The sequence below is a fragment of the Salvelinus namaycush genome, chromosome 23 (assembly GCF_016432855.1).
Source record: "Salvelinus namaycush isolate Seneca chromosome 23, SaNama_1.0, whole genome shotgun sequence".
Classification (NCBI taxonomy): domain Eukaryota; kingdom Metazoa; phylum Chordata; class Actinopteri; order Salmoniformes; family Salmonidae; genus Salvelinus; species Salvelinus namaycush.
Window position 1 is genome coordinate 34,300,692 of NC_052329.1, and position 14,987 is coordinate 34,315,678.

The 14,987-nt window shown below is 51.9% G+C and overlaps 1 protein-coding gene across 2 annotated transcripts in view; it reads right to left on the reverse strand.

Moving 5' to 3' along the window:
* Positions 1 to 219: 219 nt before the first annotated feature.
* Positions 220 to 14,987, reverse strand: part of LOC120018344 (protein phosphatase Slingshot homolog 2-like) — a 40,105-nt gene continuing 25,337 nt past the window's right edge. For both annotated transcript variants that reach the window (XM_038961487.1, XM_038961486.1), the window contains 13 exons: positions 9,277 to 9,389; positions 8,321 to 8,385; positions 8,026 to 8,153; positions 7,857 to 7,922; positions 7,691 to 7,756; positions 7,332 to 7,526; positions 5,356 to 5,449; positions 5,098 to 5,226; positions 4,849 to 4,895; positions 4,579 to 4,725; positions 3,895 to 4,095; positions 2,712 to 3,798; positions 220 to 2,171 (listed from right to left, as the gene is read on the reverse strand). In XM_038961487.1, the coding sequence (XP_038817415.1) occupies positions 684 to 2,171; positions 2,712 to 3,798; positions 3,895 to 4,095; positions 4,579 to 4,725; positions 4,849 to 4,895; positions 5,098 to 5,226; positions 5,356 to 5,449; positions 7,332 to 7,526; positions 7,691 to 7,756; positions 7,857 to 7,922; positions 8,026 to 8,153; positions 8,321 to 8,385; positions 9,277 to 9,389 (3,826 nt within the window). In that variant the 3' untranslated portion in view covers positions 220 to 683. The remainder of the gene's footprint in view (positions 2,172 to 2,711; positions 3,799 to 3,894; positions 4,096 to 4,578; positions 4,726 to 4,848; positions 4,896 to 5,097; positions 5,227 to 5,355; positions 5,450 to 7,331; positions 7,527 to 7,690; positions 7,757 to 7,856; positions 7,923 to 8,025; positions 8,154 to 8,320; positions 8,386 to 9,276; positions 9,390 to 14,987) is intronic.

Genomic DNA, 14,987 nt, shown 5'->3' on the forward strand with positions numbered 1-14,987 from the left:
TCAGCAGGGCACAACTTTGAGGAATGTTCAGATAGAAATATGTTATGTGGAACAAACATGCCTCTCTGACATGTAGACTAAGGAACCATGTCATATCTATTCAGGACATTCCTATCTGCAACACGCCACAGCGTTTACAACTGAACGCAGTGCAACCCAGGGGGATCTCCTAAAAAAACATCCTCTTGAATTCAATAAGGAATCACAGGAGTCATGATATACGTACTTTTGTTTCTTTAATAGTCACAGCTAAGAACAGGATAAAAAAAGATCAACGTTGTCTTGAAAAGAATAAAAAGATGTGACTTACAGACAGGCTACCATAGAATCAGTGCAAAAACACTACCTTGGAAAAAATTAAAAATGTAAAATAAAAGGTAAAAACAAGAGAGTAAAGTGCATGTTTTTTGAGAAACAGCCCCCTCTTTTTAGTTGTAGAAATTACAACTGTTTTAGAAACGATAAAAAGGGGGGGGTAAGCACCTACAGTAACACAAACCTCCAGAGTCAGCATTCACCTGAACACTAACAGATTACAGAGTCCAACACAGCTAGTCAGTGCACACACACACACACACACACACACACACATTACAGACAAGGCCCAAGGGGGACAGTCTGGACCATAATGCACATGTAGGGCCTAGGACACCACACACACACTCGGGCCGAGTGCAGTGAGGTCACATGGTGTGGTAGAGAACAGTGGCAGTCCGTTTCTTGTCGGCAACCTTGCGGAGCCGCCGCAGCGGGTGACTCTTCCCGCGGGGCTGCTGCTGCGTGGTTGTTATAGTGACGTCGGGAGCGCTCGCCGGGGACTGGGTGCCGGTGAGCCGGGGGGAGAGGCCTGTCTCTAGCTCCTCCTCCCCTTGAAGAACAAGACATGGAGGTGAGGAGAGACAGGGTGGATCACTCCCTGCACTCTGGGAGCCCCTATCAGTCCTGTCTGAGTCCAGTGGGTACACCCCCCCTATGGGAGCCCTGGGGGTGGTGGGGGGGCTCCGAGACAACACCCGCTGCTTCTTGGAGACATCGTCTGGGCTGGGGTGATGGTGGGAGCGGGGGTGACGGGTGGGCATCAATGGGGGTCCGTGAGGGCTGGCGGTGGTGGGCCGTAGGTCCCAGTCACTCAGGTCGTTGGCTGACAGCTCCAGGCAGTCCAGCTTGGCCAGCGAAGCTGAGCGCTTCATCAAAGAGGGGGGCGTGAGGCCCGCCTGGCGGATCCGCGCCTCGATCTCCATGGCCCTCTGCCACACGGGAGTCTCCCTGTGACGCTGCCCCTGACCAGGTCTCTCTCCAGCCCCCAGGCCCCCCGCCTCATACAGGAAGGCCTGCAGCTCCCTCAGAGTCTCCTGGATCTTCTCCAGCTCCTCACTGCTGCATGCCAGGGCCAGCCTTCCGTGGTGGGGAGGGGAGGGGCCATCCGTGTCTGAGTCAAGGGCCGTCACCCCCTCCAGCCGCAGCAGTGCAGGGGGGGCCTGGGGCTGAACTCTAGATGGCTCTAGTGAAGAGCGCACGATGATTGGGATGGGCTTAGGGGTGTGGCGGGCATCTGGGTAGTGAGAGAAGGAAGGGGCTGGGGCAACGTCCATGTCTGAGACGACAAACCCTCCCTGCTCCGTCTCTCCTTTGGGCTCTGCAGACACAGTGAAAGCCTCGTTCAGAGTTCTTCCTTGCTCAGGAGCAGGGGTAGGCCTACGCTGCTCGGGGCAGTCTGTGGTAGGAGCGAGGAGGGGTGGGCAGTCCGTGTTTGGCGTATGGAGAGGGGAGCCCGTGGGGTGGAACTCTACACTGGGGGAGTGGAGAGGGGAGCGTTGGGTAGACATGTTGCTGAGAGTTAAGTCCAGCTCCTGCCTCAGCCTCTGCTCCAGCTGTTTGGTGGCCCTGCGCACCGAGCCGGCCGGCCAATCCGAGGGAGGCGTGGAGGGGGATTGTGGGTAGGAGGAGGGCGAGGTCAATGGGGTCTCCTCGTCCCGGTCGTCTGGGCGCAGCTGCTGGGGGCTGCGGGGGGCCGGCTGGGTAGAGGAGAGGGGCGCCGCCGCCAGCGGGTGGGATATGGACTCTATCTCCGTGACAATATGGCGTACTGACACACTGTTGTCATGATGGGGAGGCGACGAGGCTTTTTCGTGACTGGCTCGGTCGCTACCGTCCTCCGTATGGGGGGAACTCTGAGATGGAGACGGAACAGAGAGAAGGGTTTGGATGATAGCTAAGCACAGTTAGCTGTGTATTAATGCTGGGGGGCGTCACTAAACGCTACCAAATGACATTTTATAGAAAGAGAATGACACCACTATTACAAAGTCTGTCGACAACGGCTGTCTCAAATGGTCTGGGGCAGTATCTATCAAGCTCCTCAGAGCGCTGACCTAGGATCAGGTCCCCCTGACAAGATAATCTTATTCATTGTGATCAAAAAGGCAGAACTGATCCTAAATCTGCACTCCTAGTCTGACGTTTGATACGTAGGGCCCCGATACTTCCAATAGGTGGCAGTATTGTACAAACCATCCCCAAAGATATATCATTGTGTTGCTCAATCCCTATCTAATGGATTAGTGAATTAGATCACAATCTTGTTTAAAATCACTCAGTAACTCTCAGCAGGGCTGTGGAGCTCATAAGGCATTAGATAGATGGCACTCTACAAGAGGCAGGCATTCATCATTCAAATTTCAGTGTAAATAAAATAAAAATGGCCGCCTCACCTTTCCCTGCTCCTCTTTCTCTGTGCTTGGCAGTGGTGGCAGTGCTTCGGCAGGGTTCTCGGGGGACAGCGGCTGCAGCTCCTGGCTGGGGCACCGCGACTGAGGCGTTCGCTGAGCCATCTGCTCGGAAAGAGTCCGGGTCTTTCCGTCTTGGGACAGGCCCAGGAATTTCTCACGGGCGCTGAAGAAGTCGATGCTGTCCGTGCCGAGGTTGGAGGATGCGGTGACGCATGTGGCGTCGACGGGGTTAGCGAGGATAGTGTCTGTGTCGCCGCCGCCGCTGGGGTTGTTGTTGTCATCGTTGGCGTAGGGTCCTAAAGACCGAGGCGTTGTTGGGGTGAGGGGGCTCACGGCCATGGGGATCCCCCCAGGGGACATCATACTGACACTGTCTCCCCTCTCGCTCAGCGGGTCTGACAGGGAGCGTCCCAGGGTGTCCGAGTCGTCGCTGGACTCCAGGGTGGCCTGAGATACGACCTCTGAGCTGCTGAGGTCAGGCAGATCCAGGGTCAGCTCTACACTCTGGGATTTCTGTTTAGGCACAGGACTGGACAGCTGTGTGCTCAAACCTAGATGGAGGGGTTTGGCCAGTGGCTGGGGGAAGGGAGAAGGAGGGAGGATATGCAGTGAGGGGGGAGGATGGGGGACGGCGGTGATTGGCACAGTCACGGCCACACCCGCCAGAGCAGAGTTGTCCGTTCGCTCCTCGGGCACCACCGTGACCGCCGGTGGGAGGAAAGAGTCCTGGCGGGGTCCTCGCACTTGAGAAAAGAGGCTCTCCCGGGAGTCACACAGACCGTTGGAGGCTGGTGGGCCAGGGGAGTGGGAGAGTGAGCGGGTGAGTCGGACGGGCTCCGACTGTGTGTCTGAGATGTGGGAGCCCTCGGTCTTGTTGTCAGGGTCATTGGCAGCACCAAGCGCCTGGAGCAGGAAGTGTTGCAGGGAGGGCGTAGGTCCATTGTTGTTGTGTGGGTGTGAGAGGCCCCGGGTGTGGCTGTGAGGGCCCGTCTTACACAGGGGAGACTCGTGGCGCTCTGAGAGGTCGCTGTCCGAGTGGGAGCGCCACAACTTGTTGTGCCTCTGTTTACTGCGGAGAATGGAGGAAAGGTGTCTGTGTGAGAGCTGTGTGTGGGGCCCAGAATGTGAGAGCTGTGTGTGTGTGTGTGTGTGTGTGAGCACTTACCTGGCCAGCAGGATACCCTGGTACTCCTCCAGCTGCTTCATGAAGGAGGGGTTGGGCTTGGTGACACCGCGGCGCTCCTTGACGTAGTCGAAGGCCCTCTCCAGGTCCCAGCCGTACTCCTTCATGGCGTAAGCGATCACCGTGGAGGCCGAGCGACTCACACCCATCTTACAGTGGACCAGGCACTTATCCCCTGCTTTCCTAATAGGGGAACACAGGGCACGGGTTAGAGGAGAGGGAGTGAAGAGGACAAAGGCAGAGATGCAGAAAACAAACTGATTATGATATACAGTATTGTATCTTGTATTGGAATAGTGTCTTATGGTATAGAGCCTTCAAACTCAACTCTGGACCTCGAAGCTAGTTCCACTGCTTGTTGCCCTCTAATCAGGGACTGATTTAGACCTGGGACAACAGGTGGGTGCAATTAATTCAGGTAGAACAGAAAGCCAGCAGGATCCGGACCTCGTAGGGTAAGAGTTGAATACCCCTGTTATAGATCATTCAGAACTTAATAAAAATAGTGCAAAAAAACAAAATGCAAAAAATGAAACATAACAAAAAAAATTCTAAAATGAAAGAGAATCCCCTGAAACCTATTTAATAATAATACATTTTCTTTGACAGACGGCTTTCAAGACACTCAAGGACACCTAATGAAGTGCATCAAATCAGAGCTCTTACTTGGCCTTGGTGATGAACTTGTAGGTGTCGTTCCAGTACTCCAGCAGGTTGGTGGCCTCCTCGTCGTACACGCGGATGTTGTGGTACTGAAACACGCCTGGGAAGAAGTTGTCGATCTCCCGCGTCACGTTGAGGATGTACCTCACACTGAAGGAGTGAAACGGAGAACGTCACTCGCTGGAACTTCGACTCCGTATTGAAACTGTGCTGTAACTGTCACAGTAACCAACAGTGTGACATGATGATAGACAACTCAGAATGGTCTCTTACCCGCTAGTCTGCAGCTCCTCCAAGTTCGAAGCGTTCCACTCAGAGCCCTGGATACAAAACAGAATTAAATCAAACTCGACAGATAATCTTACAGATATCAGCAGACAGACCAACAGGCAGAAAAAGGGACAAAAAGAGGAAGGCGACTTAAAAGTAATGCACTATATAGGGAATAGGGTGCCAGTCCTTGTCTAAAGTAGTGCACTATATAGGGAATAGGGGCCATGCAGTCCTTGACTGTGTTCTTACCAGGTAAACATGGTCAAAGATCTCTGTGGGGCTGTCCATCTGACCCAGGATGACGATCATCTCGTTGTCAATAAACTCCTTGAACTCCCGAAGGTTGCACACCATCTGCATCTCCAGCTCTGTGCGAATCTGAAGAACCAGTAGAGAACCCATTAGAACCAGTAGAGAAACCATTAGAACCAGTAGAGAACCCATTAGAGAACCAACAGAGAACCCATTAGAACCAGTAGTGTGTGTGTGACAAGGTCTTCAACCCACCTCTTTGGAGGTGACATTCTCCAGGTCTTTCTGCATCATGATCTCTCTGAGGCGAGTCTTGATCAACCTCTCCGTGCGCTCCCTCTCTGTGGGCCTGTGGAGACACACAAAACACCCTCAGTACACACCCCTCAGTCTACTTCGGAGGGTTGTGGGGGCTCTCTCGCCCAGAAGAGCTTCACACAACACTAAATGTGACTAGTGAGGAATACACTAAAGCCACTAAGTGCCTCTGGTTTGATAAGAGCAAAGAGTCTCCACATCATACAAAACCACAGAACTCAGTTGAAGTCTAGGTTTTATGTTCTTGTTATAATGACGAGTCCCTGCCCTCGCCTCTCTCTAACTGCATCTAGAGGACACATTTAGCCACTTGTGCAGCGCTAAGGGCAACATGCCCTGATTAGGTCCCTTGAGACCCTCTTCTGTCCGCCCCCCCCCCCTCTCGCTCCCTCTCCTACCAAATCACCTCTCTTCACAATTCACACCGCAATGTAGGTCAGTAGCTATGCTCCCACAACAGTCAGCATGATTGTGCAGCAGCAGGAGTGTGTTGGGACTTTGTGTTGTTGTCCCAGTCTGATGACCCGTCATGCTTATTATTATTATTATGTCGCGTCCTTATTGGAACATCGGAAAGAGCCAGGAGCAGCTTGTTTATAGAAACAAAGACTTGATTGGCCTCTTGAGGAAAGGGTTTGGGGACTTGGGGAACTTGAAACATGTTGCATCTTCCAAGAGGCCGAGCTACTGCCGGGGTTGGGTTACTGGCTATGCCAGAGGTGCCGTACCTCTCTGAATAACACTCACCCACGTGCCAATGAACACAAGGGTAGGGGTCGATTTCATTTTAACTCAATTCAGGAAGTAAACTCGGAATTGGAATCCATTGGAGTATCAGTTGAACACCTGACTTGAAATGGAATTGACCCCAACACACTACAGTTGTAAGCACTACACTGTATGCAATTGCACACATTCAAACTATACACACACACATATTTGCGGGTGACAAATGTGGGTAAAATCCTCCACGTCAGAGTGAGCCCTCAATAGTGAATAAAATTAATGTGCAAAGGCAAATATGATGTGCGTCTGTCAGACAGGTATCTCAGCTTCGGCAGTGACCCCAACAAGGTTGACTAACACTCGCATTGTCTGCCTTCAAGTGTGTGTGCAAAGTACTCAAGCGTAACCAGGGTGTGTGTGTGTCCGTGTACGTCTTTCCACTGTGCCTGCATGGCTAGGCTTAAGGCTAGCTGGGCCGTTGTATGTCAATGCAGAGGCTTACCTCTCCAGTAATATACCTTTAAAACGGTTTGGTTATGACCTCTTAAAATGTCTTCCAACGTGTCGAGTGCTATTATTTCTACTCAATTACCCCTCCATCCATCCTCTCCTTCGCTACGACTGCCCTCGGCCACCTGCTTCCGTCCGTCCGCCTGCTCGTCTACCTATCTGTCTAGCAACTCTTTCCATGCATAACTAAAGCGGTCACGGAGATGGGGCTATTTTCGACTCTGCTGGCACGCAAGCCGAGTCCTGGCGTTATAGACAGGCCCCCTAAACGAGCAGGCACATGTGACCGCGTCTGGGTGGGGAATTTCCCCCGTTAATACAGACCTCTCTGAGCTGCATCCTCCTGCTACAGCAGATTGATACCTCGGTCATGACGAGGTAATGCTCAGAGCTCTGTGCGTGTTTGACCTCTGGTCTCTAAGGCAAAGGTCGCAGGGGGTCTTGGGAAGTCTGCCTGAAGCTGGGTGTTGTGGCAACAAGGGAAGCAGATGACACTGCACTGGTAATTGGGCAATGTTGTTTTCTGTGGGAGAGAAGTCCATGTGACTTACCCCACACAAGACTTTCCCAGTTGCTTAATGTGGAAGTGTGTGTGTGTGTGTGTGTGTGTGTGTGTGTGTGTGTGTGTGTGTGTGTGTGTGTGTGTGTGTGAGAGAGAGACTGACTGGTACACTCACACGTCGGTGAAGAGGACGGGCGAGTCGGCGCGGTGGGACTGGACGTCCTGCATGGCGTTCCACTCGTTGATGCAGACCTGGTCAGAGGAGACCTGGCTCTGGTAGTAGCTGACCCAGGTCAGGAACAGGCTGCCGGGGTAGTAGTTGTGACAGCGGGCCACCTCGCACGCCTTGTGGAGCGACTGCAGGGCAGACCTGGGGGGGGGGGCACAGCGGGCGGTGGAGAGGTAAAAGAGGAGGAAGGAGAGAACGGGAGAAAGAAAGATGAATAACAGGATAAACCAACAGATAAAAGAGGGGACAAGTCAGAGTAAAAGAGAGGGGGATGAGATGGCAGCAGAGAAAGGAGGAGCGCTCACCACATGGCCTGGACAGAGACCGGTTTGAAGACATGGACCCTGTTGACCGTGGACACACTGAAGCCCCTACAGAGACAAACAGACAGGTCGTGGGACAGTCCCACTGGGCAGAAGAACTACAGTAAATGCAGGGAGGAGGAAACAGGTGTCGTATCGCTCTTCTTACCCATCTCCGTCCAAGTGGATCAGTGTGTCGCTCCACAGGGGTAGAACCAGCCCCATTGTGCATGAGCTGCAGGAGGAGACCGCTGTTAAAGATGTTACACACACACCTCCAAAGAGGTGGGTCTCTCTAACACACACACACACTGCATGGAGTGGTACTAACTACTAACCTGTCTTTAGAGCCAAAGTCCAGGCCCAGCACCACGCTCTCCTCTGTGTCCTGTCTCCCATTGGTGGACACCACCACCATGTAACGAGTGCACTGAGGCTGAGCGTACGCACTCTCCAGGCGCACAGCCTTATGGGAAGACGAGAGAGAGAGAGAGAATAATATCCTCTGGTCAATCCGTCTGCATTTGGAAGTATTCATCAGAATAGTCCTAGACTCATTTGTCTGCCATGTGAATGAAACATCTTGAATTTGACATTTGAACTTGATGTACGGGAGTGTGCGACGAGACGTACCAGGCGGATGTTGTCTTCTGTCCGCAGCACAGTGAACATGGTCTGCAGGTGCTGCTGGAGGTCACCTGGGGAAGGAGAGAGAAACAGATCAGTCCACTAGCAGTATCGTACACATTGCATGCCATCTGCTCCTACTCATTACTCTTCTGGGTGAAGTTAGTCCACATTATGCAGACATACAAAAAGACAGTGTGTCTGATTAAACGCTTCTAGAAACTCCAAAATGTAGCTCGGATAAACATTTACATTCAAATGCAGCCAAAGTAACAGAAAATGTCCTTCACTTGAGAGCGTTTTCCCACAATTAAGGGCCAAAGGACATTTGTCAGTGAAAAAAAGAAAGATCGTGGGATGTACCAGCCCTAGACACCAGAGCTGGTGAAAAACTCCTAGAAAACCCAGCAGAGCAGAGTAGCCTTCCCACAAGTACACATACTTACAACAATTATCTCTGCCCTTGAGCACGAGGACACTGGTATGGAAAAACACACGCCTAAATAGCAACTCTATGGCAAAGCAACGTGCATTCAGTGGACCACCGGTGTCATATTGTAACAGCTATGGGGTCAATTGAACAGGACAGCTTTGCTCTGCTCTGGTGACTTAAACAACAGAACTGGACAGTGTTGGTTCCCTCAACACTGTAGAATGCCTGCTGCATTCCAATGATAAGCAGCACTATGGTTTGACCTCATGTTGGGCCAGTGTCAGTTTCCCACGAGTCTGTGTTGAGAATTGTGGCGTGTTCAGCAGGACAACGTTGTGGAACATTTCTATGTTGTAAAGAGCTGAACAGACAGGCTTCTCTGACATGTGAAGTAAAGAATCATGTTGGTTCTATTTGTGACATGTCCATCTGCAACGTTCCACAACATTTGCCTAATGAACTCACCCCTGTCCTATGGCTCTCTGTTTGTTGGTTGATTTGTTGCCAGTCAGTCAGCCGGAGGGCATACCTGTGTGTTTGTTCCGCAGCTGGCTGGTGTGGGGTGCCGAGGAAGGGGAGGAGCCATTTCCCCGAGGCAGGAAGACAGCGGCACCCTTCACCGTCAGGAAGCTCTCGCTGATGCTGATTGAAGAGAAAACACAGGGTCACAGAGGGGCCAGAGACAGACGCTAACAGAACGTTCCCGGGCTAGAGGTTCACACACACACACACACACAGAGCTTCATAAGCCAGTCTGAAGAGCAACAGCAGCATGTGATCCAGGCAGCTACATCTCATAAACAGACAGAGCCACATGCACTCCAACACAGAACACAACGTTCCCCTCTGGCCAGGCCGCATCCCCCTAACAGCTGGAGGCTAGGGGGTAGAGCTGAGGGTCAGTTAGAGCCCGCCCGCCCCCCCCCCCCCCCCCCGCACAACTGGCTCAGACAGAGCAGAGCTCCCGCTGTGGGAGTTCATGTACGGGATCACTCCTCTCTCCGTGGTAGCACAATCAAATTAACTATAGTACCCAGAACACCATCACCACACTAAAACAAGTGGCGAGGTCACGTGATCTACAGGGGATACTAGCTTATGGATATGGTGTGTGTGTGTGTGTGTGTGTGTGTGTACGTACACGAGCGTGTAGCCTATATCTCCACAGCACAGAACATATACTCTACAGAATCTCACACGGTGGCACACTGACCTTAACGCGTCTCAGAGGGCGAGGAGACCTACCGACTAAAAGTGGCAGGTGACTGATATAGGCCTAGGCTACCAAAACAATGTGCCTCATTGACCCCCATGTGAAGTGTGTCTTGAGCTGCTACTAGGGTAAACCTTCTGTAACAACCCTGCCCTGAGTACTGCTCAAAATCCACACCATCACATCTAGCGTGGGTTGACTGGGCGGCACAGAGTCAGTACCGTCCGTCTGTGTCCTCCGGTCCTTCCTCACAGACGCGGGATGGGGAAATGAGCAACGATGAGCCGAATAGCAGAAGCGTGGGGGAGACGTGCAAGAGACGCTGTGCAATCTGAGTAGTGAGGGGACACGCCTGGACCAGAAGAAAGAAAACAAACAAAGCGAGCAAGAGAAAACTGACGGGTTGAGTTAATTTCCCATCCTGACCCACCCAACCCTGACCCAGCTGTTTCCTACTTCTCACTTTCTTCACACCCCTCGCTCTCTCTCGCTCACTTTCTTCACACCCCTCGCTCACTTTCTTCACACCCCTCGCTCTCTCTCTCTCACTTTCTTCACACCCCTCGCTCTCTCTCTCTCACTTTCTTCACACCCCTCGCTCTCTCTCTCTCACTTTCTTCACACCCCTCGCTCTCTCTCACTTTCTTCACACCCCTCGCTCTCTCTCACTTTCTTCACACCCCTCGCTCTCTCTCACTTTCTTCACACCCCTCGCTCTCTCTCACTTTCTTCACACCCCTCGCTCTCTCTCACTTTCTTCACACCCCTCGCTCTCTCTCACTTTCTTCACACCCCTCGCTCTCTCTCACTTTCTTCACACCCCTCGCTCTCTCTCACTTTCTTCACACCCCTCGCTCTCTCTCACTTTCTTCACACCCCTCGCTCTCTCTCACTTTCTTCACACCCCTCGCTCTCTCTCACTTTCTTCACACCCCTCGCTCTCTCTCACTTTCTTCACACCCCTCGCTCTCTCTCACTTTCTTCACACCCCTCGCTCTCTCTCACTTTCTTCACACCCCTCGCTCTCTCTCACTTTCTTCACACCCCTCGCTCTCTCTCACTTTCTTCACACCCCTCGCTCTCTCTCACTTTCTTCACACCCCTCGCTCTCTCTCACTTTCTTCACACCCCTCGCTCTCTCTCACTTTCTTCACACCCCTCGCTCTCTCTCACTTTCTTCACACCCCTCGCTCTCTCTCACTTTCTTCACACCCCTCGCTCTCTCTCACTTTCTTCACACCCCTCGCTCTCTCTCACTTTCTTCACACCCCTCGCTCTCTCTCACTTTCTTCACACCCCTCGCTCTCTCTCACTTTCTTCACACCCCTCGCTCTCTCTCACTTTCTTCACACCCCTCGCTCTCTCTCACTTTCTTCACACCCCTCGCTCTCTCTCACTTTCTTCACACCCCTCGCTCTCTCTCACTTTCTTCACACCCCTCGCTCTCTCTCACTTTCTTCACACCCCTCGCTCTCTCTCACTTTCTTCACACCCCTCGCTCTCTCTCACTTTCTTCACACCCCTCGCTCTCTCTCACTTTCTTCACACCCCTCGCTCTCTCTCACTTTCTTCACACCCCTCGCTCTCTCTCACTTTCTTCACACCCCTCGCTCTCTCTCACTTTCTTCACACCCCTCGCTCTCTCTCACTTTCTTCACACCCCTCGCTCTCTCTCACTTTCTTCACACCCCTCGCTCTCTCTCACTTTCTTCACACCCCTCGCTCTCTCTCACTTTCTTCACACCCCTCGCTCTCTCTCACTTTCTTCACACCCCTCGCTCTCTCTCACTTTCTTCACACCCCTCGCTCTCTCTCACTTTCTTCACACCCCTCGCTCTCTCTCACTTTCTTCACACCCCTCGCTCTCTCTCACTTTCTTCACACCCCTCGCTCTCTCTCACTTTCTTCACACCCCTCGCTCTCTCTCACTTTCTTCACACCCCTCGCTCTCTCTCACTTTCTTCACACCCCTCGCTCTCTCTCACTTTCTTCACACCCCTCGCTCTCTCTCACTTTCTTCACACCCCTCGCTCTCTCTCACTTTCTTCACACCCCTCGCTCTCTCTCACTTTCTTCACACCCCTCGCTCTCTCTCACTTTCTTCACACCCCTCGCTCTCTCTCACTTTCTTCATACCTCTCTCACTTCCTCTTTCTTCATACCCTGCTCTCTGACTCATAACTTCTCTCCACTGCTGTACAGCTGCTAATCATGTCTGAACCATGGTGTGTAGCACACACCCGCACAGGAAGGAGGAGAGCAGCACCTCACATGGTGTGTACAGTATATGTGTGAGAGAGTATATGATTCACCTTGTGTTTTCAGCTACTAGACACTTGAAAACGATGAGTAGCTTTCAGAAACAGACAGGACAGAGCCCCAGCAGGCAGCAGACAAGACAGAGCCCCAGCAGGCAGCAGACAAGACAGAGCCCCAGCAGGCAGCAGACAAGACAGAGCCCCAGCAGGCAGCAGACAAGACAGAGCCCCAGCAGGCAGCAGACAAGACAGAGCCCCAGCAGGCAGCAGACAAGACAGAGCCCCAGCAGGCAGCAGACAAGACAGAGCCCCAGCAGGCAGCAGACAAGACAGAGCCCCAGCAGGCAGCAGACAAGACAGAGCCCCAGCAGGCAGCAGACAAGACAGAGCCCCAGCAGGCAGCAGACAAGACAGAGCCCCAGCAGGCAGCAGACAAGACAGAGCCCCAGCAGGCAGCAGACAAGACAGAGCCCCAGCAGGCAGCAGACAAGACAGAGCCCCAGCAGGCAGCAGACAAGACAGAGCCCCAGCAGGCAGCAGACAAGACAGAGCCCCAGCAGGCAGCAGACAGGACAGAGCCCCAGCAGGCAGCAGACAGGACAGAGCCCCAGCAGACAGACAAGACAGAGCCCCAGCAGACAGACAAGACAGAGCCCCAGCAGACAGACAAGACAGAGCCCCAGCAGACAGACAAGACAGAGCCCCAGCAGACAGACGACAGAGCCCCAGCAGACAGACAGCGACACATCGTCAAGTGTAAAACACTGACCCCTTAGCGAAGAGCTTTGCACCTCCTGCCAGCATAGGAATCCAAAACTAGGTAGTCAGAACTACATCACTGTCAAGTGGCTCTTTACTGTTGCTAAAAATATATTGTTATTTTCTAAATGACTATAAATAACTACAGACTAGACTGCCTTGATCAGCCACTGTACTTCACATTCAAATGAAGCACATTAAATCCCCTTCAGGTGTATCTTTACTTTGTAAGATAAACCCAACAGTCAGATCAGTAGACAAAGGGGGCATTTGTTGTCCACTAGCTAGCTAGAACACCTCGGTGTAACTGGTTCCAATGTGAAATATTACCCACACCTCAACAACTGATAAGGCTCCTGCTGATCATTTCCCCAATATAGTTTGAAACTCAAACAGTCCGTCAAATTATGGCAGAACTATTCTGACTCCGCTAGTGTTCCAAATCACGACTATGTGTGCGTCCCAAATGACACCCTATTCCCTACACAGTGCACTACTTTTGACCAGAGTCCTATGGGTGCAGTCCCTAACAGTGGAAATATCGAGTGTGGCTGTATGATGGTAGAAAGAGAGCCACTCTAGACTAGAGCCACGTTGGCCCTGATTCAGGTCTATGGGCAGCAGGTCAGCAGCAGAGGGCATTGAGGCCGAGTCTGAGGCGACACGCAGGAATTTTGCCCTGGCTGACATTTTACTGCGCAGACATGTAAGGGAATACTCTCCTCTTCCCACAGGCAGACAGACAGACAGAGAGACGTGGGGACAGGAAGGGAGGGAGGGTCATCGTTTGGCATGCAGCACAGGGCAGTACTTGTTAGGGTACAGACACAATCATCACTATGTAAGGGGCCCTTCTCTGATAGCCTAGCGCCCCACTCTCCTCCCACTCCCAAAAAGACGTGTGTGGGACTGACATGCCCCCTCCCCTCCCCTGCCCATATTAGTTCCACTCTAACTAGGGAAGAGATAAATATAGGCCCAGGCTGCAGAGGCCTGGCTGCCGTGGCCGGCGCTGCTGAAGGCTCTGAGTTCAGCCCAGAAAGATAGGGGCAGTGGTGGTGGGAGAGGGGGGGATGGATAGCAGGGCTGCATTCTAGCACTTCCTACGGTACAGATTAGGCAATGAGAGACATGTGCATACACACTCACTCGCACAGAGGTTTAAATACAGAGCAAGAGTAGCCGAACGGACAATGGGAGATAATTATGCCAGAGATCATGAGAGAGAGAGAGACCCTAAGAGAAAGAGAAAGAGTTACAGGCCAAGGCTAAAGATAAACTGACAACCTGTGAGTGTGTTTCTAGAGCTGGATTGAAATTGGAGTCTCGACTCAGAGTTTCCTTGTAAGTGCAGTCAGGCTCGGGACCAATTCCAGTAAGCAGACCTAGCTTCCTCAGAGCTGCATCACAAGGACAGAGGCATTCAGTTAAAGGCCTCAGGACTATTCTGAGAGGAGGAAAATTCCACATCAGTACCACCACCTACATCAAACTACTAGGGGGGCACTTGAACATTCGTAGTGTCATTCCAAAAAGTGATCAAATTCAACATCTACTCACAGACTCCAACCTTGACTTTCTCTGCCTCTCAGAGACATGGCTCCATAAAAACTCTCCATCTGCTGCTTTGATTGTGCCTGGCTACAATGTTTTCAGGAGAGACAGGACTGAAGGAAGAGGGGGTGTGATGATTTACATTAAAGAACATATCCGATGTAAACAAATTGAGTGGTCATGTGATAATGAACTAGAATGTATTGGCCTGAACATTACACTGTCTCCCCAAATGTATTTTACCCTCATTGGAATGTATAGGCCACCTTCCACCAAAAGTGTGTTTTTTGATCAGTTTAATAACATGCTTAGGGAATGTGATTTTGGGAAAGAGGTCATCTTAATGGGAGATTTTAACATTAATTATGAAGACAAGTGTTGTAGGAAAACCCTCAAACGGATCACTAATACCTTTGACCTTACACAGCTAGTTAAAGGGCCAACCAGGGTGACTTG